The sequence below is a fragment of the Rhinatrema bivittatum genome, chromosome 14 (genome assembly GCF_901001135.1).
Source record: "Rhinatrema bivittatum chromosome 14, aRhiBiv1.1, whole genome shotgun sequence".
In the NCBI taxonomy this organism is placed as follows: domain Eukaryota; kingdom Metazoa; phylum Chordata; class Amphibia; order Gymnophiona; family Rhinatrematidae; genus Rhinatrema; species Rhinatrema bivittatum.
In genome coordinates, this window is record NC_042628.1 from 49,080,352 (window position 1) to 49,105,969 (window position 25,618).

General features: G+C 48.7%; 1 protein-coding gene across 1 annotated transcript in view; it reads left to right on the top strand.

Moving 5' to 3' along the window:
- Nucleotides 1–23,644, top strand: part of BCAM (basal cell adhesion molecule (Lutheran blood group)) — a 60,806-nt gene extending 37,162 nt beyond the window's left edge. Inside the window, exons 4-16 of the mRNA XM_029576354.1 lie at nucleotides 2,449–2,519; nucleotides 6,500–6,596; nucleotides 11,025–11,207; nucleotides 12,470–12,594; nucleotides 12,778–12,934; nucleotides 13,428–13,543; nucleotides 13,710–13,851; nucleotides 15,054–15,181; nucleotides 15,983–16,121; nucleotides 16,370–16,405; nucleotides 17,953–18,094; nucleotides 21,217–21,328; nucleotides 22,686–23,644. Coding sequence (XP_029432214.1) covers nucleotides 2,449–2,519; nucleotides 6,500–6,596; nucleotides 11,025–11,207; nucleotides 12,470–12,594; nucleotides 12,778–12,934; nucleotides 13,428–13,543; nucleotides 13,710–13,851; nucleotides 15,054–15,181; nucleotides 15,983–16,121; nucleotides 16,370–16,405; nucleotides 17,953–18,094; nucleotides 21,217–21,328; nucleotides 22,686–22,691 — 1,454 coding nt within the window. The 3' untranslated portion in view covers nucleotides 22,692–23,644. The remainder of the gene's footprint in view (nucleotides 1–2,448; nucleotides 2,520–6,499; nucleotides 6,597–11,024; nucleotides 11,208–12,469; nucleotides 12,595–12,777; nucleotides 12,935–13,427; nucleotides 13,544–13,709; nucleotides 13,852–15,053; nucleotides 15,182–15,982; nucleotides 16,122–16,369; nucleotides 16,406–17,952; nucleotides 18,095–21,216; nucleotides 21,329–22,685) is intronic.
- Nucleotides 23,645–25,618: the final 1,974 nt, after the last annotated feature.

Genomic DNA, 25,618 nt, shown 5'->3' on the forward strand with positions numbered 1-25,618 from the left:
GTCTCGGAAGCAAAAGTCTTCCCAGAAGAAATGGAAATTTTCTCCAGAGGAGAAGTCGAGCACCGAGGGGGCACCCGCTTAACCACACAGCTAGAAAGAAAAGCTGGCAGCTGGCTCTGTTCATTTTTGATACTTGTCCGTGGTCTTTATATGGAGCGCCTTAGTTGAAAGAATCCCAGGCCGAAGTTTGCAGTTTTGCAGCTGTCAGCATCTGGAATCCCATTTTGGATACACTCCCTTGAGGCAAAGCGGTACAGCAAGTTACTAAACTAAATGAACCTTTCCTTTTACAATGAGTTTTGAATGATTTTATTTCCATATTTCAAAAGTTATGAAGAGGCTGTCGTTTAGTTTTAGATTTTATTTTATGTGTTTGTTTTATGTTTATGGTATATGTAAACAATATAAACTGCCTAGAAAGGATCTTATACTATAGACCATATATATAAAAAATATATAAATTCAGCAAATCACAGCTTGTGTCGGGGGCGTGTCTCTGTTATGCTCTAGATGGCATGAGTTTTGAAGAACAAAGTTTTGCCACACTGGATAAGTATTATGGATGCTTCCAAAAACTAATTTAATGGTCTGTGAACATATTTGTTTGCTTTTGCTTTTGACTGAAGCCTGAAGTGGGTTACTTGATTTGAGTGAATTTAATTACAATTCTTGGAAATGTTATTAGTCCTTATTGGGCAAGTGATAAGTAAGAAGTTGTGCTGATTAGTAGCTTGAGCAGTTTATCCGCAGAAGCAACCAGTCATTTTTCCATCTATAGCTAGAGCAGCAGGCCGAGGACCAAGGAAGTGAGGGTTCAAATCCCGCTAATGCTCCTTGTGACCTCAGGCAAGTCACTTTCCTCTCCATTGCCTCAGGGTCTGAGTTACTAAGGCTTTTCTCCCATTCTGTGTCTATGGGAAAAATACTTCATGGGGACAGGGAGGTACCTACAGTACCTGAATGTAACTCACTTTGAGCTACCAATGAAAAAGCCTGAGCTAAATCTAAAGCAAATAAATATGAGCATGCCCTAGGTTTAATGACTAATTTAATTTTCAGTTAATGATGGGAGAATCGTTTCCTTTTCTCTTTATTATAAACACGTTTTTACGTAGCACACACAGAGTTTACTTGTATTGATTTTGTTATGAATTTGTATGATCTCCTTATTTTCTTCTTTTTGGAAGTATTAGATTTTTACTTTTTTTTTTTTTTCTAAACTTCTCGGTGTGCTAACTCTATTTTATGCTCATTTTATTAGCTGCTTTATTCTCTCGAATAACTTCACATGCACAAATATTCACATCCATACAAGTTGACACTCTGGCAAGCACAGACACTTTTAGAGATGGAGCCACATGGACAGACGTGTTTACGCAAGAACACGTTTACACGCAGGTAACACGGACAAGGGCTCAGACTTTCCATATGAACACAGACTGCTGTAGGCAGGAGCATGTTCATACATTCCTCCTGGAGGAATTCGGTGTTGCGCAGAATTTTTGCCGAATTCTGCCTTTGCCCCACAGAATAAGGCATGGGGACCAGGAAGCAGTAGCAGCAATGGCCGTGGAGGCCTACGTGGGCCGGAAGGGAGGAAGGAATAGCGTCGGGTGCCAGCTGGACGTGAGAGAGGACCGGTGGCGGACCGGAAAACTATTGGGAGAGGTGGCATTGGCTCACGCAAGCCAGAAGATCGGAGTCTTTAACAGTCCTGGCCTGCATGACCCAACCAAAGGAGGGAGCAGTAGGGTTACGGTGAAGCCTGAATGTGCGAGGTAGACAGCGAGCTTGGGGAAGGAAGGAGAGAGCAGGGCTTCTTGCTAAAGATGGATTGGCAGACAGACCGGGGATCTTGCTGGGGGGGAAGGGGCATTTTCTCCAGGAGTCAGGCCTGGAGGGGGGCAGAAAGAAAGCCGCGGGTCTTTCTAAAGGGTGGGGCAGATAGAGAGGTGGTCATGCTTGGGATGAGGAGAGGTAGTTTAAGCGTCATGGGGGGGGGGGGGGGGCTTGAGCCTGGTGGGGCAAAGAGAGAAATCTGGTGGGGGAAAAGGGATGGGAGAGGGGGAGATAGTGAGTGGGAAGTTCATCCAAAGGGGAGGAGAGATCAAGCATGGGGAAGGGGTTCAAACCATAAAGAAGACAAGAATCTGGAGGGACCAGGCCTTATAATGGGGAAATCTGCAGAAGAAAATACCATTTTGCATTGAGTAATCACTTTGTTCCGCACTGCATTATATATTAGCTATTACTCAAAGACAGTGTTGTGTAATCTGAACAAATAAAGCCTGCAGAATTTTAAAATGTGTACAGAATTTGTAGACATTTTGCACAGAATTTCCCCAGGAGTAAAGCATGGATGTGATGGAGCTAGCACCTTCTCGTCCACCACACCATGTCTTTCAGAGATGAGTTTTAACAGTTTCTCTTTCTCCTCTTCTCTTTCAGCAATCCCTGAACTCCAGGATGTGAAGAAAAATGTGGGAACGTTGTCTGTTACTGAGTCTTCTGCGTCTGAGGTAGAGAGAATTACTGACTAGAGTTATTAGCACTGGGAAGGGCTTACTGTAACCCCAGAGCTGTTCCTCCTGTCCCACGCTGGGAGGGACCATCTCATGCACTACAACCCTCCTGGAGTGACTGGCTCATGCACTACAACCCTCAGGAATGGCTCCTCCTGGAGGGACTGTCTCGTGCACTACAACTCTCATGAATGGCTCCTCCTGTCCCACATTGGGAGAGACCCTCTCATGTACTATAACCCTCAGGAGTGGCTCCTCCTGTCCCACACTGGGAGGGACCATCTCATGCACTACAACCCTGAGGAGCAGTTCCTCCTGTCCTACAGCAGAAGGGACTGTCTCATGCACTACAACCCTCACGAATGGCTCCTCCTGTCCCATGTTGGGAGGGACCATCTTGTGCACACTAACCCTCAGGAGTGGCTCCTCCTGTCCCATGCTGGGAGGGACCATCTTGTGCACTATAACCCTCATGATTGGCTCCTCCTGTCCCATGCTGGGAGGGACCATCTTGTCGCCTATAACCCTCACGAATGGCTCCTCCTGTCCCATGCTGGGAGGGACCATCTTGTGCAAATTAACCCTCAGGAGTGGCTCCTCCTGTCCCACACTGGGAGGGACCTTCTCATGCACTACTGCCCTCAGGAGTGGCTCCTCCTGTCTTACACTGGGAGGGACTGTCTCATGCACTACAACCCTAAGAGGCAGCTCCTCCTGTCCCTTGCTGGGAGAGGCCGTCTCATGGACTGCAACCCTCAGAGGTGGCTCCTCTTGTCCCATGCTGGGAGGGACCATCTCATGCACTACAACCCTCAGGAGCAGCTCCTCCTGGAGTGACTGTCTCGTGCACTACAACCCTCAGGAATGGCTCCTCCTGGAGGGACCATCTTGTGCACTACAACCCTCAGGAATAGCTCCTCCTATCCTCCGCTGGGAGGGACCTCTCATGCACTATAACCCTCAGAAGTGGCTCCACCTGTCCCACACTGGGAGGGACCTCTCATGCACTACAACCCTCAGAGGCAGCTCCTCCTGTCCCTTGCTGGGAGAGGGACCCTCTCATGCACTATAACCCTCAGGAATGGCTCCTCCTGTCCCACACTGGGCGGGACCGTCTCGTGCACTATAACCCTCAGAGGCAGCTCCTCCTGACCCTCGCTGGGAGAGGGACCCACTCATGCACTATAACCCTCAGGAGTGGCTCCTCCTGTCCCATGCTGGGAGGGACCCTCAGGAGTGGTTCCTCCTGAATGGACCGTTTCATGCATTATAACCCTCAGAGGCAGCTCCTCCTGTCCCTTGCTTGGAGGGTCCATCTTGTGCACTATAACCTTCAGGAGTGGCTCCTGAATGGACTGTTTCATGCACTACAACCCTCAAGAGTGGCTCCTACTGTCCCACACTGGGAGGCACCATCTCATGCACTACAACCCTCACGAATGGTTCCTCCTGTCCCACACTGGGAGGCACCATCTCATGCACTACAACCCTCACGAATGGTTCCTCCTGTCCCACACTAGGAGAGACCCTCTCATGCATTATAACGCTCGGGAGCAGCTCCTCCTGTCCCACACTGGGAGGGACCGTCTCATGCACTCTAACCCTCGGGAGTAGCTCCTCCTCTCCCATGCTGGGAGGGACCGTCTCATACTTTCTAATATTCCAGAGCTATTCCTCCTGTCCTTGTCACTTAATCTCAAGGCTGACCATGGAGTGTGTGGTTTGGGGAGAATTACCTGGAATGCTTCACTTCAAGACTGAAGAGTGGGAGGGGAGGAGGGAGCAAGGCAGGTATTCAGAATTAGGGCACCCATAGTGTTCTCTCTGAAGGAGAGCATCTCCTCTTTCTCCCTCATAAGAACTTAAGAACATGCCATACTGGATCAGACCAAGGGTCCATCAAGCCCAGCATCCTGTTTCCAACAGTGGCCAATCCAGGCCATAAGAACCTGGCAAGTACCCAAAAACTAAGTCTATTCCATGTTACCGTTACTAGTAATAGCAGTGGTTATTTTCTAAGTCAACTTAATTAATAGCAGGCATGGACTTCTCCAAGAACGTATACAATCCTATTTTAAACACAGCTACACTAACTGCACTAACCACATCCTCTGGCATCAAATTCCAGAGTTTAATTGTGCGTTGAGTGAAGAAGAACTTTCTCCGATTAGTTTTAAATGTGCCTCATGCTAACTTATTGGAGTGCCCCCTAGTCTTTCTATTATCTGAAAGAGTAAATAATAGTGATGTGAATCGGAACCAGAATCGGTTCGGATTCCGGTTCCGATTCACATGTGGGGTTTTTTTCATCGGGCCCGATCGCGGTTTTGTTTATTGGCTGCGCCCGAGCCAATAAACCCTCCTGACCCCCACAAGACTTGCCAAAAGTCCAGCGGGGGTCCGAGAGCGACCTCCTGCACTCGGACCGTCGGCTGCCAGTATTCAAAATGGCGCCGATAGCCTTTGCCCTTACTATGTCACAGGGGCTACCGGTGCCATTGGTCAGTCCCTGTCACATGGTAGGAGCACAAGATGATGCCGGCCATATATTTTCAATTGTCCGAAGCCCGATTCACATCCCTAGTAAATAACCGATTCACATCCACCCGTTCTAGACCTCTCATGATTTTAAACACCTCTATCATATCCCCCCTCAGTCATCTCTTCTCCAAGCTGAAAAGTCCCAACCTCTTTAGTCTTTCCTCATAGGGGAGCTGTTCCATTCCCCTTATCATTTTGGTCGCCCTTCTCTGTACCTTCTCCATCGCAATTATATCTTTTTTGAGATGCGGCGACCAGAATTGTACACAGTATTCAAGGTGCGGTCTCACCATGGAGCGATACAGAGGCATTATGACGTTTTCCGTTTTATTTACCATTCCTTTTCTAATAATTCCCAACATTCTGTTTGCTTTTTTGACTGCCGCAGCACACTGAGCCGACGATTTCAATGTGTTGTCCACTATGACGCCAAGATCTCTTTCTTGGGTGGTAGCACCTAATATGGAACCTAACATCCCCTCCCCAGCAGCATCCCCCCACTTTCTCCACCCCCTAAAGTATTCCTCATGCTGTTCCATCCTTGTGTCCTGCCCAGGAGCATCTCCCTATTTTTATCTCTCTTTGCCCTCTGCCCAGGAGCCCTGCTCCCTATCTTCCCCCATGCTCAGAAGCCCTCTCTTTTGCCTTCCTCTGCCCTCATTCAGCAGCTCTCTTTCTCTCTCCTCCCCTACAGCAGTTCTTTTTATCCTCCCACCCTTCGCAGTTCTCTCTCCCCTTCCCCTTTGGCTGTTCCAGGACCTCAGGCTAATGCCTAGGATCTTTAAGCTGCAGCAAAAGCAAGCAGAGAAGTTCAGCATGGGCTCTGTAAGCCTGCGCATGCTCACAAGCATGCTCAGGCTTAAAGAGTCCCCACCTTTCCTCCTGCACAGGTTTCCTGTTACTAAGAAAACCTGTACTAGGGGTGAGGGCCACTGCAGGGCGTGCGAGTGCTCTGCCCTGAAGTTTTCGGTTTTGGCTGGTGTGGAAGTGCATCCTGATGTCTGCCCTGCCAGGCAGGCTGCAGCAACCCCTATCCCACTGCTGCTCCCAGCAAACGGAACAGATGTGGGAAGGCACCCCCAAAGCACAGGGCCTGAGGTGGGCACCCCGATGTCTTTAAGAGAGAGATCCAATCTTATTTCCTGTCTTTTCTGTCCCACTCTGGATTGGTCGTATTAAGATACCACAAAACCAGTTAGGCCCCTCAGTTACCAGCTTTGGTTTGTTTAAATTTATCAGACCATACCAGGAAGATTCCATGCTAAATCGCCCATCTGAGTTCTTTGTAAACAGGCATGATGTGCTGCACGAATGTCGGTAAATAAAAGTTAATAAATAAATAAATAAATAAATAAATGTTTTCATTCCTTCCTGTGTGTGCTAGCAGAATTAGTGAGGATGAAGGAGGTGATGCAATGCTTTCCTCTTCCTTTCAGATTGGAACATGCGTCGGGAAGAATGGGAATCCAGCTCCGAAGATTACCTGGTACAAAAATGGCAAGGTGCTGCCCGCCACGACCGAACGCAGTGATGGTGAGGAAAAGCCCAGCCTTCTGATTAGTGGCATCCTGCGATGCCTCACATTGCTGTGTCAGTACACACGTTATAGGAGCGATGCAGAGAGATTGTGAGTGCTGTTTGGGTGCCCTTACCAGTGATGTCTCAAGCATCTGAAAGCAGTGCGCCCCTGCAGGAGTGCCATTGCCTTGTGCTTATGGCTCACTGATCCACAGCTCGTGTCTGTGCCTGGAATTCAGATAGCAAAGAAGGGTCACCGCAGGTATGTACACGCTGTCCCACCCAGCAAGACAGATCATCACCCTGTCTCGTGTGGAGATTCATAGTACTAATATGTATACACTGCCCTGCACAATGCGACACTTTTAGGACATCACTCTGTCTCACGTGGAGATGCAGGATATGGCTCTGAGGGAGAGTGTGCACATAAAAGCTTCATTTATTGATATCACAGAAATAAATCAAATACCATATTAGGTACCAGAAATAATTACTGAGAGAGGCCTATCCACAAAGTCACAAGGCCAGGAGAAAGATGATAACACCTCCTGGGAAAACGTATAGAGGGGAAAAATAAAAGCATTGTGTACAGAGGTGTCACTGGTAACCGAATACCTCAAAGGATGGAGGGCCTCATAATAATAATAATACAAGTCTAAAAACAGACCTTACAGTCATATGCTTCAATAGCAAAGTGAAAACACCAGCAGAAGCACAGAGATAGAAAGGGGAGATACCCAAATAAAACAGACAGATCCCAAAGCAATTCTTCAGGGACCTGGTAAAGAACATTAGTGCAGTCAATATCAATGCTAAAACAGGACGATTCTAGAGAATTGTATCTGAGAGTCCTGTAGCACACATCAGAGAAGCAGAATAGTTACCCAGCAAACAGGAGAATAAGGAAAAGGGAAGCATCAAAACTATGAAAAGGCCTGAAGTAATAAGAAAGGGGCTGGAAACCAGATTAAGATGGCGTGCCCAGCTTTTGGCTCAAATATGCAATATCAAGACCTGGCAAACTGCAAAAATGAATTGATCAGAAAGCCAGAACTAACATCACAGTGGCTGATGACAGGAAGAGCATTACTCAAGTAAGGTCCCGAAAAATGACCGAGCAGTCATGCGCCCACCTACAATAGATACAGCTAGAATATGTGATCTCATAGACTTTACTAACATCATGGCAGCAGAACAACAGAAGGGCCAAAAAGGAGCATGTGGAAAATAAAGCCATCATGGCCAGATGCAAGAAAAATTGAAATCTCTGTTTAGCATGGCCTGACTACAAGAAAACTTTCAATAGCATTCCACACCCTGGGATAATAAATTGCCTTGAAATATAAAAGTACATCAAGTTTACCATGAAAATGTGGTGGGCTGCGATCCATCTGAATTAGGAAGAAGGGCACTATGTCACGGTAACTTCAAGATCCAGGATAGTGACTCTTTGTAAGAGGAATCTTTCTAGTGTGGGTCCCAAGCTCCGGAACTCAGCACCGCCGCGTCAAATTGCTTCGTTTTTAGGAAGAGGGTGACATTTTGCTGGTTCCCATCTTAAGTTATCATGAAGAGGTAGGTTACTTTTACAAGAGGGGAGGTAGATTATTTTTATGTGTTTATTTGAATGTCATTTTCTGATTTTTGTATTTTGTATCATTGATTGGGTATTTTATGTTGTAAACTGCACCGGCCAGATCTGGTACTGAGTGAGCAGATTATAAAAGCTGAGAAATAGCTGTTACTACTCTAGCACTGAATCCACTTAATTATTAACCCTTGAACTACAGCTTTAGCCTGAATCCTAGCATCACTAATGATCAATAGATGACATCACGCCTATTTGTAGATGAATTGAAGTTTTACAGCTCCTGTTACTGAAACAACTATGAGTAACGAAGAGCTTTGCAGATGAATCTGGTTGATATTTGCCACAGACAAATGTACTAAGGCAATCTTCCCTAAAGGAAAACTAAGTAAAACTGAAAATATCTCAATAACTGAAGGCTGTAATGCAGAAAAAAACGTGAGCAGGGAGGTGTATATAAATATGTAGGAGTAGAGGAAGGCGCAACAATCCAGAACAAGTTGGACAGAGAAAAGATCAACAAAGAGGACTTCAGGAGGAGACTGAAACTGGTACTGAAAAGTGCTTTAATGGCATGGAATATGATTCAAGCTGTCAATCAACTGGCAATCCTTGCACTCTCCTGCAGTTTTGGAATTGTAGAGTTGGGTATCAGAACAAGAAAACCTCCTCCATGTCCACCAGGTAATATATAAAAACTAGTGGTGGTCTAGGCCTTATAGAAATAGATTACACACACGGAGAGCATCCAAATACTCAAAAAGAGCTCAAGCACGAAAGTAAACAGCCAACAGTCTCCATACTTGAAAATGAGCAAGCATTCTGACAAATAGAAGGAACGAGTCAGAATCTACCAGCACAGATAAAGAATCAACAGAAGGTCCAAAGCAAAAAAAAAAAAAAAACAACCCTCTCTCAAGAATCAGACAGGCAAACAAGAAAAAACAAGTGACAAAAGGCAACTGGAGAAATACAAAGAGTTACTTCAGCAGTCGCACACAGATCAAAAGCTGAGACAGGAATAGCTGAGGAGGGTGAACGTAAACCTGAAGATGAGAAACTGATGACTGGAGCACAGGACAGTGGGCTACTGACCAGATGGTTCAAAGCCTGCAGAGAAAACAATGAAAGAGGAATGCAGTCTCTGTGAAAGAGAACCGAAACAGTTACACATCCTTTCGCCGGCCGTAACTTGCTGATGCCAGAAGGCCTGCACAGAGAAAGGCAGAACAAGGTGGCACGGCTCATCCGCTGGACACTGTGCAAACACCGTAACATCGCTGTGACAGAACACCACTGGCATGACGGCTCTGACAGAACTGCAGAGCACAAGAAGTCTGTGATCATCTGGGACATTCCCATTTCAACCGATGAAAAGCTTGGTGCAGGAAAACCAGACACCGTGGTAAAGGAGAAAAATACAAGAAAGGCACTGCTAATAGACAGCAGTGTCCGTACCAAGTGACTATTCCATGCAACCTATACTGAGAGACAACAGATCATCAAGTGCCAAATGATGCAATCAGAGACCAAGCAAATATAACAGAAAGATGCAGAAATAGTCCCAACTGTGCTGGGTGACACCGGCCTGATTAAAAAGAACTTCCAGGTGCACCATATGTCGTCTGTACACATGTCCTGTGAACTCCAAAGGAAACTCTCTTTGGCACAATGCAAGTATTGAGGTGAGAACCACCAGTAGAGACTGAAACTCTACCCAGCATATCCTGGCTTATGAGTGAGGCTCATTCCTGTTGTGGTACATACAAAACATATCCATTGTCCATCACTCTGTCTCACGTGGAGATTCTCATTACAGATATGTACACGCTATCCCGCACAGCGAGGCATCTCAGTCCATCCCTCTGGCTCACGTGGAAATTCTCATTCTAGATATGTACACACTGTGCCACATAGCAAGGCATCTCAGCTCATCACTCTGTCTAGCGTGGAAGTTCTCACTACAGATATGTATATGCTGTACCACACAGCAAGGGTTGTCAGTTCATAGCTCTGTCTCACGTGGAAGTTCTCACTACAGATATGTACACACTGTCCCACACAGTGAGGCATTTCAGTTCATTGCTCTGTCTCACATGGAGATTCTCATTCTAGATATGTACACGCTGTCCCACACAGCAAGGCATCTCAGTTCATCACTCTGTCTCACGTGGAAGTTCTCACTACAGATATGTACATGCTGTCCCACACAGTGAGGCATTTCAGTTCATTGCTCTGTCTCACATGGAGATTCTCATTCTAGATATGTACACGCTGTCCCACACAGTGAGGCATTTCAGTTCATCGCTCTATCTCACAAGGAGATTCTCATTCTAGATATGTACACGCTGTCCCACACAGCAAGGTATTTCAGTTCATCACTCTGTCTCACGTGGAAGTTCTCACTACAGATATGTACATGCTGTCCCACACAGTGAGGCATTTCAGTTCATTGCTCTGTCTCACATGGAGATTCTCATTCTAGATATGTACACACTGTCCCACACAGTGAGGCATTTCAGTTCATCGCTCTATCTCACAAGGAGATTCTCATTCTAGATATGTACACGCTGTCCCACACAGCAAGGTATTTCAGTTCATCACTCTGTCTCACGTGGAAATTCTCATTACAAATAAGTATACGCTGTCCCACACAGTGAGGCATCTCAGTTCATTGCTCTGTCTCACATGGAAATTCTCATTACAAATAAGTACACGCTGTCCCACACAGTGAGGCATCTCAGTTCATTGCTCTGTCTCACATGGAAATTCTCATTACAAATAAGTACACGCTGTCCCACACAGTGAGGCATCTTAGTTCATTGCTCTGTCTCACATGAAAATTCTTGTTACAGATATGTACTTGGTGTCCCGCACAGTCAAAGAGGCCTCAGGTCTTTATTCTATCTCAAGCACTCTCTATCTGAGACCCACCAAACAGGACAAGGACTCAAAGTTCAACTGCAGGCTCGAGTACTGGATGCCACAGGGAAGGATGGAGAGCGTGGACTCTGAAAGGTTCGATCTCAAATTACACTGTAAGTATGGGGGAGACAATTTGAGACCCACAGGCCTCTCACCACCCTTCACATACTGAGCCGTTAGTGCAGAGGGGACAGTGTGAGACTCAATCCCTCTTGCCACTTTTCATACACTGTACTGCAAGTATGAATGAGATAGTCTAAGAACCCCAGTCCACTTCTCACCACACTGTGCCGTAAGTACAGGGGAGACAGTCTGAGACCCCAATCTCTCCTCCCCACCCATCGCACACTGTGCCTTAAGTACAGGGGAGACAGTCTGAGACCCCAATCTCTCCCCCCCACCCATCGCACACTGAGCTATAAATACAGGGGAGACAGTCTGAGACCCCAATCTCTCCCTCCACCATTCGCACACTGCGCTGTAAGTATTGGGGGGGGGGTCAGAAGTCCTACACACTGCGTTGAAAGTATTGGGGGGGTTCAGAGATCCTACACACTGCGCTGTAAGTATTGTGGGGGGGGGGGGGTCAGAGACCCTACACACTGCGCTGAAAGTATTGGGGGGGTCAGAGATCCTACACACTGCGCTGTAAGTATTGAGGGGGGGGGGGGGGGTCAGAAGTCCTACACACTGCGTTGAAAGTATTGGGGGGGTTCAGAGATCCTACACACTGCGCTGTAAGTATTGAAGGGGGGGGGGGGGTCAGAAGTCCTACACACTGCGTTGAAAGTATTGGGGGGGTTCAGAGATCCTACACATTGCGCTGTAAGTATTGGGGGAGGGGGTCAGAGATCCTACACACTGCTCTGTAAGTATTGGGGGGGGGGTCAGAGGTCCTATACACTGCTCTGTAAGTATTGGGGGGGTCAGAGGTCCTATACACTGCTCTGTAAGTATTGGGGGGGGGGTCAGAGATCCTACACACTGCGCTGAAAGTATTGAGGAGGGGGTCAGAGATCCTACACACTGCTCTGTAAGTATTTGGGGGGGTCAGAGGTCCTATACACTGCTCTGTAAGTATTGGGGGGGGGGGGTCAGAGATCCTACGCACTGCGCTGAAAGTATTAGGGGGGGGGGGTCAGAGGTCCTACACACTGCGCTGTAAGTATTGGGGGGGGGGGGATGGAGGGAACAGTCTCTCAGCTTTGGTTTAACCTCTCCATTCTGATTTACATCTTCTTATTCTGGCTCCCTCTCCCTGATTCTTTGCCTTAATTTTTCTCTCCCTCCCTATCTCTGTCTCTCTTTTCCTCCCTGTTATCTGCCAACATCTCCACTCTCTCCGAGGTCTCACTGCAAGTTTCTCCCTTCACAGATTATACGGAGAATGTAAACTTTGAGCTCCTTTCACCTTCGCCAATCAAAGAAGGCGACACCGTAACCCTGAGATGCCAAGCTGATGGGTTCCCCCCGCCTCCGTACGACTTCTCTAGAGTGCTTGTAAGGAGCCCCCCTCATATCATGAACTCCCAGACTCCCTGCGTAGTCTTCCTCCCCTACGCTCCCTCTATGCTATCCCCTCTGTTACCCCCACCTCAGCTCCCCGTCACGCTCTCCCCCTTCCCCACATGCCTTGGGCTTTCTCCTCTGCTGCTTCTTCCGCTCACCTGCTCTCTTCCACAGGATGACATTACTGAGGAGATTAAGTCTAACCAGGAGGGGCTGCTGGTCCTGGAACCCGTCACCAAAGCCAGCAGTGGGACCTACCGATGCCAGACCCTGGACTTTGACAGCCCGCCTGAGATCTTGCTGACCAAGGACATAACCATCTCTGTCAATTGTGAGTTTTGGGGAGGGACGGGTGCAAAGGGGTAGGGAGAGGATAAAGGGGAGCACATGGGAAGGGTGGGAGAGGTGGCATATTAGTGAGACATATATTCAGGAGATGGCATAGGGGCACACGGAGAGGGATAGGGCCACATTAGAGGGAAGGCAGAGGAGATGGGGGAGTGAGAGAAGCACATGCAGAAGGGGAGTAGGAGAGTACAAATGAGGGGAGGGAGAAGTGGCACATGGGCAAGGGGGAATGTGAATAGGGATGGTATAGAGCAGATGAGGCCATACATGAGACTTTTATTGTTCTCACAGAGTTACTTAGCCTCCCTTTGCTGGTCTTTGTTATCCTTGGAAAGCAGTAAGTTAATCAGTAGAAGTCAGCTGGCCGAGGAATCGGAGCACCTAGCCATGTCGCCTTCAGCCCCTTTTCCAGCATGTGGCAACGTTTGCTGCCTGGGTTGTTATTAACGGTCGTTCTCACTGTCCCTTGCTTGCAGATCTGGACCCTCTGGTCCTTGAGCCCTCTAAGGTGGCGACAGTGTCCTATGGTGGTGACCTTGAGCTGTCCTGCTTCGGCCAGGGCTCTAAGCCCCCGGTGCTCACATGGAAAAAGGTACGGAGGGGCCCGCGCCCTTTTCCCAGCTTCTTCCCAAGAAGCCCTTGTGATCTGTGTCCGAGACTGTTGTACCTCAATAGCAAGAGCCCTGGGGGTAGGCCCCAGGGCTGCACCGGGCTCATAGGAACTCTGTGAGCAGCACATCCCTGTTCTCTGGTTTCAGGGGAAGGAGCTCCTCTCTCCCAGTGGCACCCTCACTCTGACGTCTTTGAACTATCGCTCGGCGGGGCCTTACACATGTGAAGCGTCCGTTCCCGAGATCCCCGGGCTGCACAGGAACCAGAGCGTGCGCGTGATTGTGGAAGGTAACTCAGCAGATGGGCGGGGGAGTGAAGGGAAGGGAGGGAGAAGATGGGAAGAGTGGGGGTGAATGTAGTGAGGAGGAAACAGGGGGGGGGGGGCAACGTGATGGGGTGAGTGAATGGGGGGTGATTGGGAGGTGATTGGGAGGGAAAGGAGTGGAAGCTGATGAGGTTGGAGAGTGGATGAGATGGAGAATGATTGTACGGATGAAAGGGAGGCGAGGGGAACGTAATGGGAAGTGCGAGTGGTGGAAAGAGAGGATGGGAACGAGAGGATGCAAGTGGTAGGGAGGAAGGAGAGGGAGAGTCCTAGCTGGCTTTTTCTCGCTTTCATTGTTGCTGCATAGCTGATGTTCCACACTTTCATTTAATGGCCAAAGAAGCCACTGTGAGCCCGATATTCAAAAGACCTAGGCCTAACTTTAAGAGTTAAAGCTCTTTAAAATATTTCCTGGGCTAAATGCCTAAATTTAGGCTCCTTCAAAGTGGGCATGACCAAGGGAGGGGACAGGTCGGGAGAGGAATTTAGGCCATCCCGTGCTGATTTTCAGCACTAGACGCCTAACTCGGGCAGCCCAGTCTAGGTACTGCTAGAACAGCCCAAAATCTGAGCGCCCGCAATCCCCCCCCCGTCTGCCGTATTTAAAATTAAATCGCTCCCTCCTGGAAAAAGGTAACAAAAAATCCAGCAAGGAGGATAGCAACTCCAATCCCTGCCGCTACCCGGCAAAAGCTTACACAAACTGAGCAGGGCCGACCGTCTTTCTGATCCCCATTCCTGCCGGCCAAGAGATAAAATACAAATCCTAGAGCGCATCCCAGGGGGCTCCTCCCATCTCCCCTCCCAGTCCCAGGAGGGGGATTGGCCACCCTGAAAGGTGCTGTAACTGAGTCAGGAGGACATTAGGTATGGGTATTTTTGGGGTGGTCAGGCAGGCCCTTGGGGCTGGGAGAGGGGATCGGAGAGGCTGTTAGTCCTGTAATTATTTTGTTTTGGGAGGCAGAAAGCTTTAGCTGCATGGTGCTAATGTCAGCGCTGGGTGGCTAAGTTCAGGCACCGTGAATTCTCATTTGGGCTCCTATATTCAGACCACTCATTAAGCACCTCGCGCTTGATAAAAAGTTGGGCTCTGTGTGGTGTGAAAGAGGAAGGGACGGAGAGCGAGAGGTGGAGGGGAAGAATCTCATATGTCCTTCCCGTTTAGGGAAACCCCAAATTGAGGAGAAACATTACAAAAGCCACGTTTCTACAGAAGGTGAAAACGTAACGCTGACCTGTTTGGTTTTTGGGCACCCTGCCCCTGAGATCTCATGGAGTCTGCCTGGAGTGCAGGTGAGTGGCACACAGGGCGCTCGCCAGCGTCGCGGCATGAATGCTCACCCAAGCAGTTCCCCCTCGTCCTGCTGGGGGCGTGCTTGGACCTGTCTGGCTAGGCCAAGTATTCCTTCAGCATATCGGCTGTGAGACAGGTGGCACTGCGTGTTATTGTAACATATCTTTCGTAAGACAGAAGAGACCTTTTAGAAGGGTTTGAATGTTCCTGTTGAAAAGCCATTCACCTGGATTGAGGGAATTTTCTTGGCTGGCCAGGCATCTTTGACCCTAGTCAGAGAACCGCAGCAGGAGTAGAGGAGGAGAGTGAGAGAGAACAGAGGAGGAGGGAGAGGTAGCCAGGAAGAGGGCTGGGAAGGGGAGGGCAGAAGAGAGTGAGAGGCCTGAAGGGGGGAGGTGGAGGAGATTTAGAGAGCTGTACTGCGGTCCTCCAAAATGTATCAGCGACTGCACACGCCCTCAGCTTAGAGGGAATTATGGTGGGGGGGGGGGGGGGGAGGGGTGTTCATTCACCAGGGAAGAACTTCACCCATCATAATCTTGCAACCCTCCGCATACCCCTAAAACCATTATTTGTGGGGAAGGAGCCAGGAGTACATGCCTACCATATTTCACTGCTGGCAAGTAGTTCCTGAAGGACTGTTTACATCCCTGCTTGACGCAGATCTGCCAGGAGATAACGGGGACTTTGTGGAAGGAATGAGTGTTTCTTTAGTAATTTCTCTTGAGGTGGCCATTGTGGGTTAATGTAGGAAGAGCGCTGGACCCTGCTTCCCTGATGACTTTCTACCTTCTCTTCAGCCCTCCATGAGCCACTCAGGAAATGGTCTAACAAGTACAATCACGGTGGAAGTTACTCAGAAACTGATCCAGTCAGGAGTCTCGTGCAGTGCCAGCAACAGCCATGGAACCACCCAGCACAAGTTCCATCTTTTTATCGGTGAGTGTTGGGAGGGACAGACTGCAGGACACACAGTGCCCCTGTCTTGCCTATGGGCGAGTGGTGGTGGAGAAACAGCACAGCATTTGTCTATCAGTGACTGCTGGGGGGTAAAGGAGTGAAAGGAACAGAAAGCAAGGCCCCACTGCAAATCTTCTCTCAGTGATTGCAGAGTGTGGCCTGCTGGGAGGGATGCTGTCATTCCTGCTACATGGTGCTCACATCTGCTCTCTGCCTTTCCTCCTCAGTACCCAGCACTGCTGCTCCCTCCCTGCCTCCTGGAGGTAAGAATATAATGCAGGCTGTCTTCTGTCTACATGTATACCTTCCGCTGCCAGACCCCCTACACCCATCTCTCCTCTCAGCACTCTCCTTCTACTCCCCTCCACCCCTGCCATATCTTCACCTCTTTTACTCTCTCCTCACCCCTCCCAGATTGCATGGCACTTTGTCACTAATACCCACTGTCTTCCCCTGTTTATGCCTCCATTAGTGGAACCAGTGCAGAAAACAGGTCAGTTTGCTTTCTGCTGTGGGGTTCTACTGTCCCGAGAAAAGGGGCAGATTGCTCGATCAGTGAAGGGATTGACGAATTTGCAGTGACTCGTCAGTACTGCAGTACTGATACATGAGGCGGGAGAGGGGCTGTGGGCTTGATTAATGGATTTACAGTGAATCGTCAGCACTGCAGTACTGATACATGAGGCGGGAGAGGGGCTGTGAGCTTGATTAATGGATTTACAGTGACTCGTCAGCACTGCAGTACTGATACATGAGGCGGAAGAGGGGCTGTGGGCTTGATTAATGGATTTACAGTGACTCGTCAGCACTGCAGTACTGATACATGAGGCGGGAGGGGGGCTGTGGGCTTGATTATTGGATTTACAGTGAATTGTCAGCACTGCAGTACTGATACATGAGGCGGGAGAGGGGCTGTGGGCTTGATTAATGGATTTACAGTGACTCGTCAGCACTGCAGTACTGATACATGAGGCAGGAGAGGGGCTGTGGGCTTGATTAATAGATTTGCAGTGACTCGTCAGCACTGCGGTACTGATACCTGAGGCAGGAGAGGGGCTGTGGGCTTGATTAATGGATTTACAGTGAATTGTCAGCACTGCAGTACTGATACATGAGGCGGGAGAGGGGCTGTGGGCTTGATTAATGGATTTACAGTGACTCGTCAGCACTGCAGTACTGATACATGAGGCGGGAGGGGGGCTGTGGGCTTGATTAATAGATTTGCAGTGACTCATCAGCACTGCGGTACTGATACCTGAGGCAGGAGAGGGGCTGTGGGCTTGATTAATGGATTTACAGTGAATTGTCAGCACTGCAGTACTGATACATGAGGTGGGAGAGGGGCTGTCGGCTTGATTAATGGATTTACAGTGACTCGTCAGCACTGCAGTACTGATACATGAGGCGGGAGAGAGGCTGTGGGCTTGATTAATAGATTTGCAATGACTCGTCAGCACTGCAGTACTGATACATGAGGCGGGAGGGGGGCTGTGGGCTTGATTAATAGATTTGCAGTGACTCGTCAGCACTGCAGTACTGATACATGAGGCGGGCTGTGGGCTTGATTAATAGATTTGCAGTGACTCATCAGCACTCTGCAGTATTGATGCAGGAGGAGGGAGAGGGGCTGTGGGTTTGATTAATGGATTTGCAATGACTCCTCAGCACTCTGCAGTACTGATGGATTTGCAGTGACTTGTCAGCACTCTGCAGTACTGATGCAGGAGGAGGGAGGGAGAGAGGCTGCTGTATTGATATGTGAAGAGGGAACTGGACTGCAGGTTTGATTGACGGTTTGGTTGATTTGCAGTGAATCAGCAGCAAGGTGGCAGCAGCATTGCAATTATTGCAGTGATCATCTCTGTGTTGGTGCTTCTCCTCTTGGTTGGGCTTTTTTATTTCCTGCAGAAGAAAGGGAAGCTGCACTGTGGCAAGTCCGAGAAGAAATCCCTGTGAGTACTGCTCAAGAGATATAACACACCTGCCCCAACTGTCTGGCTGTCCCTCTGCTTTTCTCACCAATCCTGCCTGTCTCCCTGATTTCAGTGGCCTTGTAATGTAGTAGGTGATGGCAGAATCCAATCCAGTCTGCCCAGTTCTTCCAATCCACCCTGCAAGTATCTATCCCAGCTGCCAGCCATAGAAGCCTGAGCACTTGTAGGATATCATTCCTTATCCAAGCTAGTTTTTGTCATCTGCCTCATCGGTTCTTTCCCATTCTGGATCTGGTAATCATTTCTACAGACAAATGCTGCACTGATAAGCATACACATTGCCAGACCCCCTACGTTTACTATCAAGTTATAGAACGAAACTAGTGAGGTTGTTGCCTGAACAATCGACCAGCTACATCCACTTGGCCTTGCTGGACGGCACCTGGCCATTACCAACCTGCCAGCACCAACCCAGCTGGTTTCTGAGGAGTGGTGGCCTGCTGGTCTTAACCCGGCTATCCCCGTGGTCCCTGGTGTTGCTAGGTTGTGCTTCCTTTTATCTGCCTCTTGTTTTCTCCTTCTTACCTATTTTGCCTCTGCTCTTGAGGGAGTGGGATGTTTGCAATACTACAGCTTCCCACCCGTGTCCCTAGCAGCGTCCTTTGTATCTGGATTCTGGATTCTGGCCTTGTGTCACAGAAATGCCCTGCGAGCAGGATTCCCTTCTGGGCTGGGCTTGAAGGTGGATCAGGCTGGGAACTAGGGAAGCCAGGGTTCAAATCCCAGTGCCTGAGGCAAGTCCCTTCACCCTCTGTTGCCCCAGGTAGAAACTTAGATTGTGAGCCCTCTGGGGATAGGGAAATGCCCACAGGACCCAACACAATCCGCTTTGAAAGGCGGAACATAAAATAAACAGCTGTTTCTGCCACCTCTGCCGGCAGGTTATCCCAGCTAGCTGCCACCCTCTCAGAAAAGAAATGTTTCCTCCCAACCTTCGCCCCTCCAACTTCAGATCCCTGGTCCTTGAAATTCCTTTTCCATGAACAACTTCACCTTCCTGTGATCCTCTGAAGCCTGTCAAATATTTGCTTGCTGTATCCTCTCCTCCCCCTTTCTTAAGCCTTTTTGTGTGCAGGCTCTGAGCCCTCCTGCCATCCTTCCTTCCTCCCCCTCTCTTCTCAGTATCACCTGACATGACTACAGCTCTCCGACCAAGAGGCTCTCCTCCGTCTCTCATCTGGCTCTCTTCTGCCCTCAGTGGTGTCACCTCGTCATCCAGTCTTCACTTAACTCTTAATTGGCACAAGTAATCGGACCCGATCCTTACTAAGCGGCATTTCCCCTACAGCTTTTGTTCTGTTTTTATTGCTTTGTTATAGAATGGTTAAAATCAATAAAGAATTGTCTTTAAGAAACTTCCCTGACATCCTAATACTTTTACACTACATACTTGGGCTCTTGCATGCTAGATAGTTTTGTGTAAATGTGTCTTCTTGCCTGTTCTCCTGTGTCTCACGGACTTGTCCTGACTGTTCTTCCATGGAGGTCTCCTCCTGCAGGCCTGTCTCTCTGTCATTTCTATCTATCCAGTCCTATCTCGTCCCGTCTGGTCAGTCAGTCTGTCTCTCCTATTGACCTCTCCTGTTTGTTTTACTTTCATTCAGGGGTCATCCCTTTCTAGGGTAAAATTGCACCTAGCGCATTACAATACATAAACATAAGCATAAAATACGTATACACAAATCAATTATCAATTACAGCACCGTAAAAAAAACCCCCAAAAAACAGAAAAATACATTAATAGCAGATCAAAGAGTTTAGGAGTCTAACCTTGTGAGTCAGGTGCCTAAATTGGATCTTTTGAAAATGTATTAGGTTGAATCCCTAAGTTTAGGTTCCTGGTTTCACTTAGGGTCCTAGAAAGTGCGTAATTACTGGGTCGAGATAGGGCAGGGGAATTTTTAACTAAAAACCCAGTGTAGGTACCTAAATACAGGAGGTAGGCTCTCCATATATACTGTGTTGATACAAACTCACCTTTTCTCACAGAGGGATTGGAGCTTAACTATGCATTACTAATCAAAGAAAAATTCTGCTCTTAAGAACATAAGAAATTGCCATGCAGGGTCAGACCAAGGGTCCATCAAGCCCAGCATCCTGTTTCTAACCGAGGCCAAACCAGGCCACGAGAACCTGGCAATTACCCAAACACTAAGAAGATCCCATGCTACTGATGCCAGTAATAGCAGAGGCCATTCCCTAAGTCAGCTTGATTAATAGCAGTTAATGGATTTCTCCTCTAAAAACTTATCCAAACCTTTTTTAAACCCAGCTACACTAACTGCAGTAACCATATCCCCTGGCAACAAATTCCAGAGCTTAATTTGCGTTGAGTCAAAAAGAATTTTCTCCGATTAGTCTTAAATGTGCTACTTGCTGACTTCATGGCATGTCCCCTAGTCCTATTATCCGAAAGTGTAAATAACCGATTCACATCTACTCGTTCAAGACCTCTCATTATTTTAAAGACCTCTATCATATCCCCCCCATATCTCAACCCATTTATAACAAAAGCCAGAGCAATAAGCAATTAATAATAGTACAACCACTGATAACCTTATACTCCCATAACCCAATCCCTGCACTAGAAGCCCCAATCCCTCAGTCTTTCAATTGCTCCAAAGGAGGTCCCACAAGGGTGACCCCCTCAAGTTCGCCCTTTCAGCAGCAACCTGGTGACATCTTCCGAGAGGGAGCAGGTTCACAGTGGGCTGCCAGCTGGAGAAAGGGGGAAACCCTCAGTAAAGCACCCGTCTCTGGCCTGTGAACCTGTCCTCCTATGGACCTTTTCTAATCTCTCTCTCTCTCTCTCTGTCTTATGAACCTGTAGTCATGGCCATGTGCCTTTCTATGAATATGTCTTCCTATCTGCCAGGGATCACCTCCTCCTCTCTGCCCCGGGGAGCTTCTCTTTATTTTCTCTCCTCCCCCTGCCCTCTCTCATGGCAATCTTCTCCTTCTCACACTGGTTCATTTCCTTCCCCTGTGCATTAGTGCTGCTGTCACTGCTTGCACTGGGTCACCTGCATTGTGGAGGCTGCTCGTTACTTCTTGCCCCCGTCTCCTTGTCTGTTCTCTAGGACTCATAAGGAGGCAAACACGAATGAGCTCGCTGTTGAAATGAAGACAGACAAACGACAAGAACACAGAGGCTTGCTGGCATCTGGTGGAGGTGGACGCTCAGGAGATCAGGTCAGAGATCATTAAGTGCCCCGAACAAGGCCAGTATGGTCTGTTAGTTAACCTAGGTGGCTGCCTAGAGTGGCAAGCTGCAGGAGGTGGAAAAAAACTGTCACTGGATCCTTCACTCCTGCAGCCGCCTCCTCCCGCCATGGGCCTCCACCTCCAGTCCTTGCACCTCTTTTCAATTCCTCCAAATGCCCCATTCCTATCCCCTTCTGGGTTGGTAGGGGGTAAAGAATAGAAGCATGTAGTGGGGGAAGGGAGTCCGCAAGGGAGGGTCTAGGTGATGGCGCCAAAGTTTGAAGCCTTGAAGGGCAACAAAATTCCTTGCTCCTACCCTGGAGAGCACATGATGAGGATTATCCACTACCTAGTGAGAGAAATGCATTGAAAGTACTTTTGAATTAGCATTGATTGCGACCCCAGGTCCATAATGTTATATGGAGATAGAAGGATGTGAGGACAGAGGGAATTCCTCAAGGGGTAGCAAGAATGAATGTGTTAAGAAAACTCAGTGGTAATCTATTTGCATCTGGAAAGGAAAAGGAGGGGCTAATAAGTCTTTGGGGGCTTTTTATTCTCTGCTGTGAAGTGATGATGTCATTTCCTGTTAACTAATGATAGAATTTCCTTAGTGCTGTAAAGAATGAAAAATATTTGTGTTTGAGCCCTAAGCAGCAGTGAGAACATGTTGTTGTTCTCTTGGCTTGGAACAGCTGGTGAGGTGTTTGTAAGGTTTATCAAGGTTTTCGTAGTGTTAGTAAAGCTCGGCGCTCACTGCCTCAGGGGCCTGTCCTGCAGTGTACAGGCTTGTCAGGATACCGAGTGCTTTTAGGGGTGCAGTCGGAGAATAGTGCAGGTCTTTGGGCTCACTGAGCCCTCTCAGGGACCCTCCAGTTCCCAAAGTGCTCCAGAACATGGAGGTGGGAGGGAAGTTGCGGAGCTAGATGGAGATAAGAAGTCTCCTTTTCCTACTGAGAAACCAAGAAACTCCCCATTCTGGCAGGTACAAATTCAGGATCAGACAACACTTTTTCTGTCCAGTAACAACATGCAGACATCATGCAGTGGAATATTGTACTCCAGACCTTATCAGGTCCCAAAGCGTTGTTTAGATGCCCAATAGAACTACAAATCCCAGAATGCCATGCACTTAGACAGAAAACACCACAACAGGAGGACAAAGCACCCAGTGTCAAGTCCCCCTGACACAATTTCTCTGTGACAAAGGTTAACAAAGCCAATAAAGCTAGCATGAAAATGATTAAAGCTTTATAAAATTGTAGGGAAGAGTTTGAGCTGTTGTTGCCTCTCTTAAAATATCTTTGATTCTTTACTTCCCCCCTCCCCTTCTGTGATTGGACAGTGCTGAGAGCTTCCTGCGGGGTCGGCCATCTTGGAGAAGTTGTCGAACCCAGTTCTTCTTCACTCCTCTTATCCCGGCATCTGTCCAAACACAGCTTAAAAGGCTGCATGTTCTGAGTCGTCGCAACACTGGACTTTTGGATTATTCTCCAGCCACCTCCCCTTTCACTTTAATTTTACCAAAACGACAAACTGAAGGAAGGAAGAGGCTCCTGGCTGTGATCGGATTGTGCTTCTCTTCACAACATCCATGACTGTCGTCCGTCTGTTCAGTCTGGAACCCGGGCACCAAAGGCCTGGTCGCCAACAGGAAGACTGTAACCATTTTAGAACTGTGTTGTTACCTCCTTCTTGTTCCGTTTTGGTTATCCCAGCATGTCTTGGTGAAGCTCAGTAGGTCAGCAAAGCAGCAACACTTAGTTTTGTTTTTTTAATTTTCCTCTGTTTAAAGATTCTTATGTGAAATAGCTTCGGTAGTAGGGTGTGCTGAGGACTCCGTGAACACTGGCACATAATTTTATTCCTATGTTTTCAGCTGCCAAACTCCCCCCCCCCCGCAACTTTTCCCCTCCCACAGGACCCTGTGAGCTATCGCTTTGCTTTCTCCATATAGGATAGGTAAGACTACAACTCTCAGAATGCTTTGCAGCTGGAACTGAAGGGCCAAGCTGGGTTAAGGCTACCCCAGTGTTCCTGGGGCCTTGGGAGGGGGTGGAGGACCCCAGCCTATGAAGCTGGATGAGGTTTCAGGGAATTTGGGGGAGAGCTCTCGTCTTCTCCCCTTGCAGTTGAGACACAGCTCTCCATGAACACGTCTGAGATGTACATAATGAAATGTTTATTATGGAATCTTTTTTAACTCTTCTCCTTTGGTCAATACACTGGTTTTATGTATTTTATTATCATTATTATTGTAATTATTAATTTTTGTATTATTTAACAATGGTTGAGGGTTCTGAGGCCAAATTGTTTGTCTCATTGGATTAAGAATGTGGCGTGAATGCCCAATCCCACAAGAGCAGCTCAGGCCCCACCCCCCCACCATTGGCCAATAAGAAGCATCGGCGCTGCCAGCAGTTGGACTGCAGGGGTAAAAGCCTGTCCCTGGGCAGATACAGCAAGACTCCCGGTACCAGCCTACGGTATCAGTCACTGAAACCTGTGGCTGGAGGGGGAAAGGAAGGCAGCGTCCATGGCCAGCCATAGAACTGTCGTTCTGTGAGGCTAGATCCAGGCTCCGGGGAGAGGTTACACACACACACACAGCCGCCACTCTTAGCAGTGAGGAGGACAGGGAGAAGAGTCAGCGGAATGGCAGCCGTGGCCCCTGCTTTCTCGCTGTACCAGAGCCCATGTGTGCAACTGGCACGCTTCCATTCTGGGTAGGCCGCCCTCCCTCCCCACCCCGGCACTAGTAAGGGGGTAAGAGTGTGCATGACTGGGGGTAGCAGTTTGTTCCTCACTCCTTCAGCCCACAGAAGGGCTGAAGGAGTGAGGACCTCCGCCCCATCACCAAGGCGGGTGGTGCCCCGTGTGTTTGCAGCAGAAGGCTTGGATTCTTAGATACTGAAAGATTCCAGTAAAATGCCAGCAGTTAGGAGGGTAAAGAGAGGCGTGGCGGTGAGGAGAAAGAATGCTGCAGTGTGTGGGGGGCTGGGGGCACGCTTCATGCTTTCTACCTGCTGCCAAGATTCCTGCTGCGGCCAGGCTGAGAGCGCGCATTCATTAATCGCGTGAGTTAGGGCTGAGTCAGGAACGTCTGGAGATGATCAGCGGGGGAGCAGCTGTCTGTGAGGGGCACCAGGTGCACAGTCCAGGCCCTCCTCTGGGTGGGTGGGGGGGGGGGGGATCTCCCCCATGTTCTGTTTTCTGTGCCTGTGCTGCTATCCTTCTGGTTTATTTTTAGGTTCCAAACATGCTCTGTAAAAAAAAGAAAAACTGGGGCAAGCCTCCACGGGATGCCCACTGCTCCAATGTCACTTCCTCTTCTGTGTTCCTGCATTTAGCAGAGTGGGGGGAAAGTGGGGACAGCTGAGGCTGGGTGACATTCCCAGCCCGTGGGAAATCATTCCCTGAAGTTGTTTAGGCTGCGGATTCCTGAGGGTGGTAGGAGCTACTTCTGCCCTCACCCCTACCCCTCCAACGCTATTTTGGAGCTTTGGCACCGCAGCGGTGAGAGGACATGGCGGAGCGTGGGACCAGCGAGTTCCGCTCCTCCCGGAGGTCAGGAGGTTGGTGGCCAGGTGGTAGATGGTGGCATGGTGACATCACGGTGCTAATTTTACCAGCTCGGCTCCTTGAATTTCCATCCCTGCTGCTGTTTCTGGCTCCCAGGAGATAGTCCCTTGAAAGGTTTTCCAGATGTCAAAGGCTCCTTCAAGGTCGTCTTTTTCTCTTCCCTGAGCTCTGGGTGAGGAAATCCCTACACATTAACCACAGCCTGTCCTTTCCCTGCTCCAGAAACAGCGGTACCCAAGCGATGAACCTGAGGAAGCCAGCCCTTTGCAATTAGCAGCTGTAGGTGTGCGTTACCTCCTGTGCTTCCTCTGGGTTCCAGTTGTCATCCTGCCCCCCCCGTAACTATCGCTGCTCCTTGTCGATACAGTTTTAATCTGCTTCCGCCCCAGCTCTCTGGATTTCTAATGCTGTGTAATAATAGGAACTTTTATCCACAGCACTTCACAGACCCGTGGAAGAAATCTTGTTCGGATAATCTAAGACCACTATGTCCCCAATCAACTACCGAAAACACAACCCATCCTATTACTACAGGCATATACACGATACTACGCTCCTTGTACACAGGAACCCCCCACCCTTATTAAATCCCAGGCCTTAGGGGCATGACAGCTCCCCAGGTTCCTTCGGGCTCAGTTCCTGACCGGGCAGCGGAGTTGCCAGAAACAGGAAAGTTTGGGGTCGCGTAGGGACAAA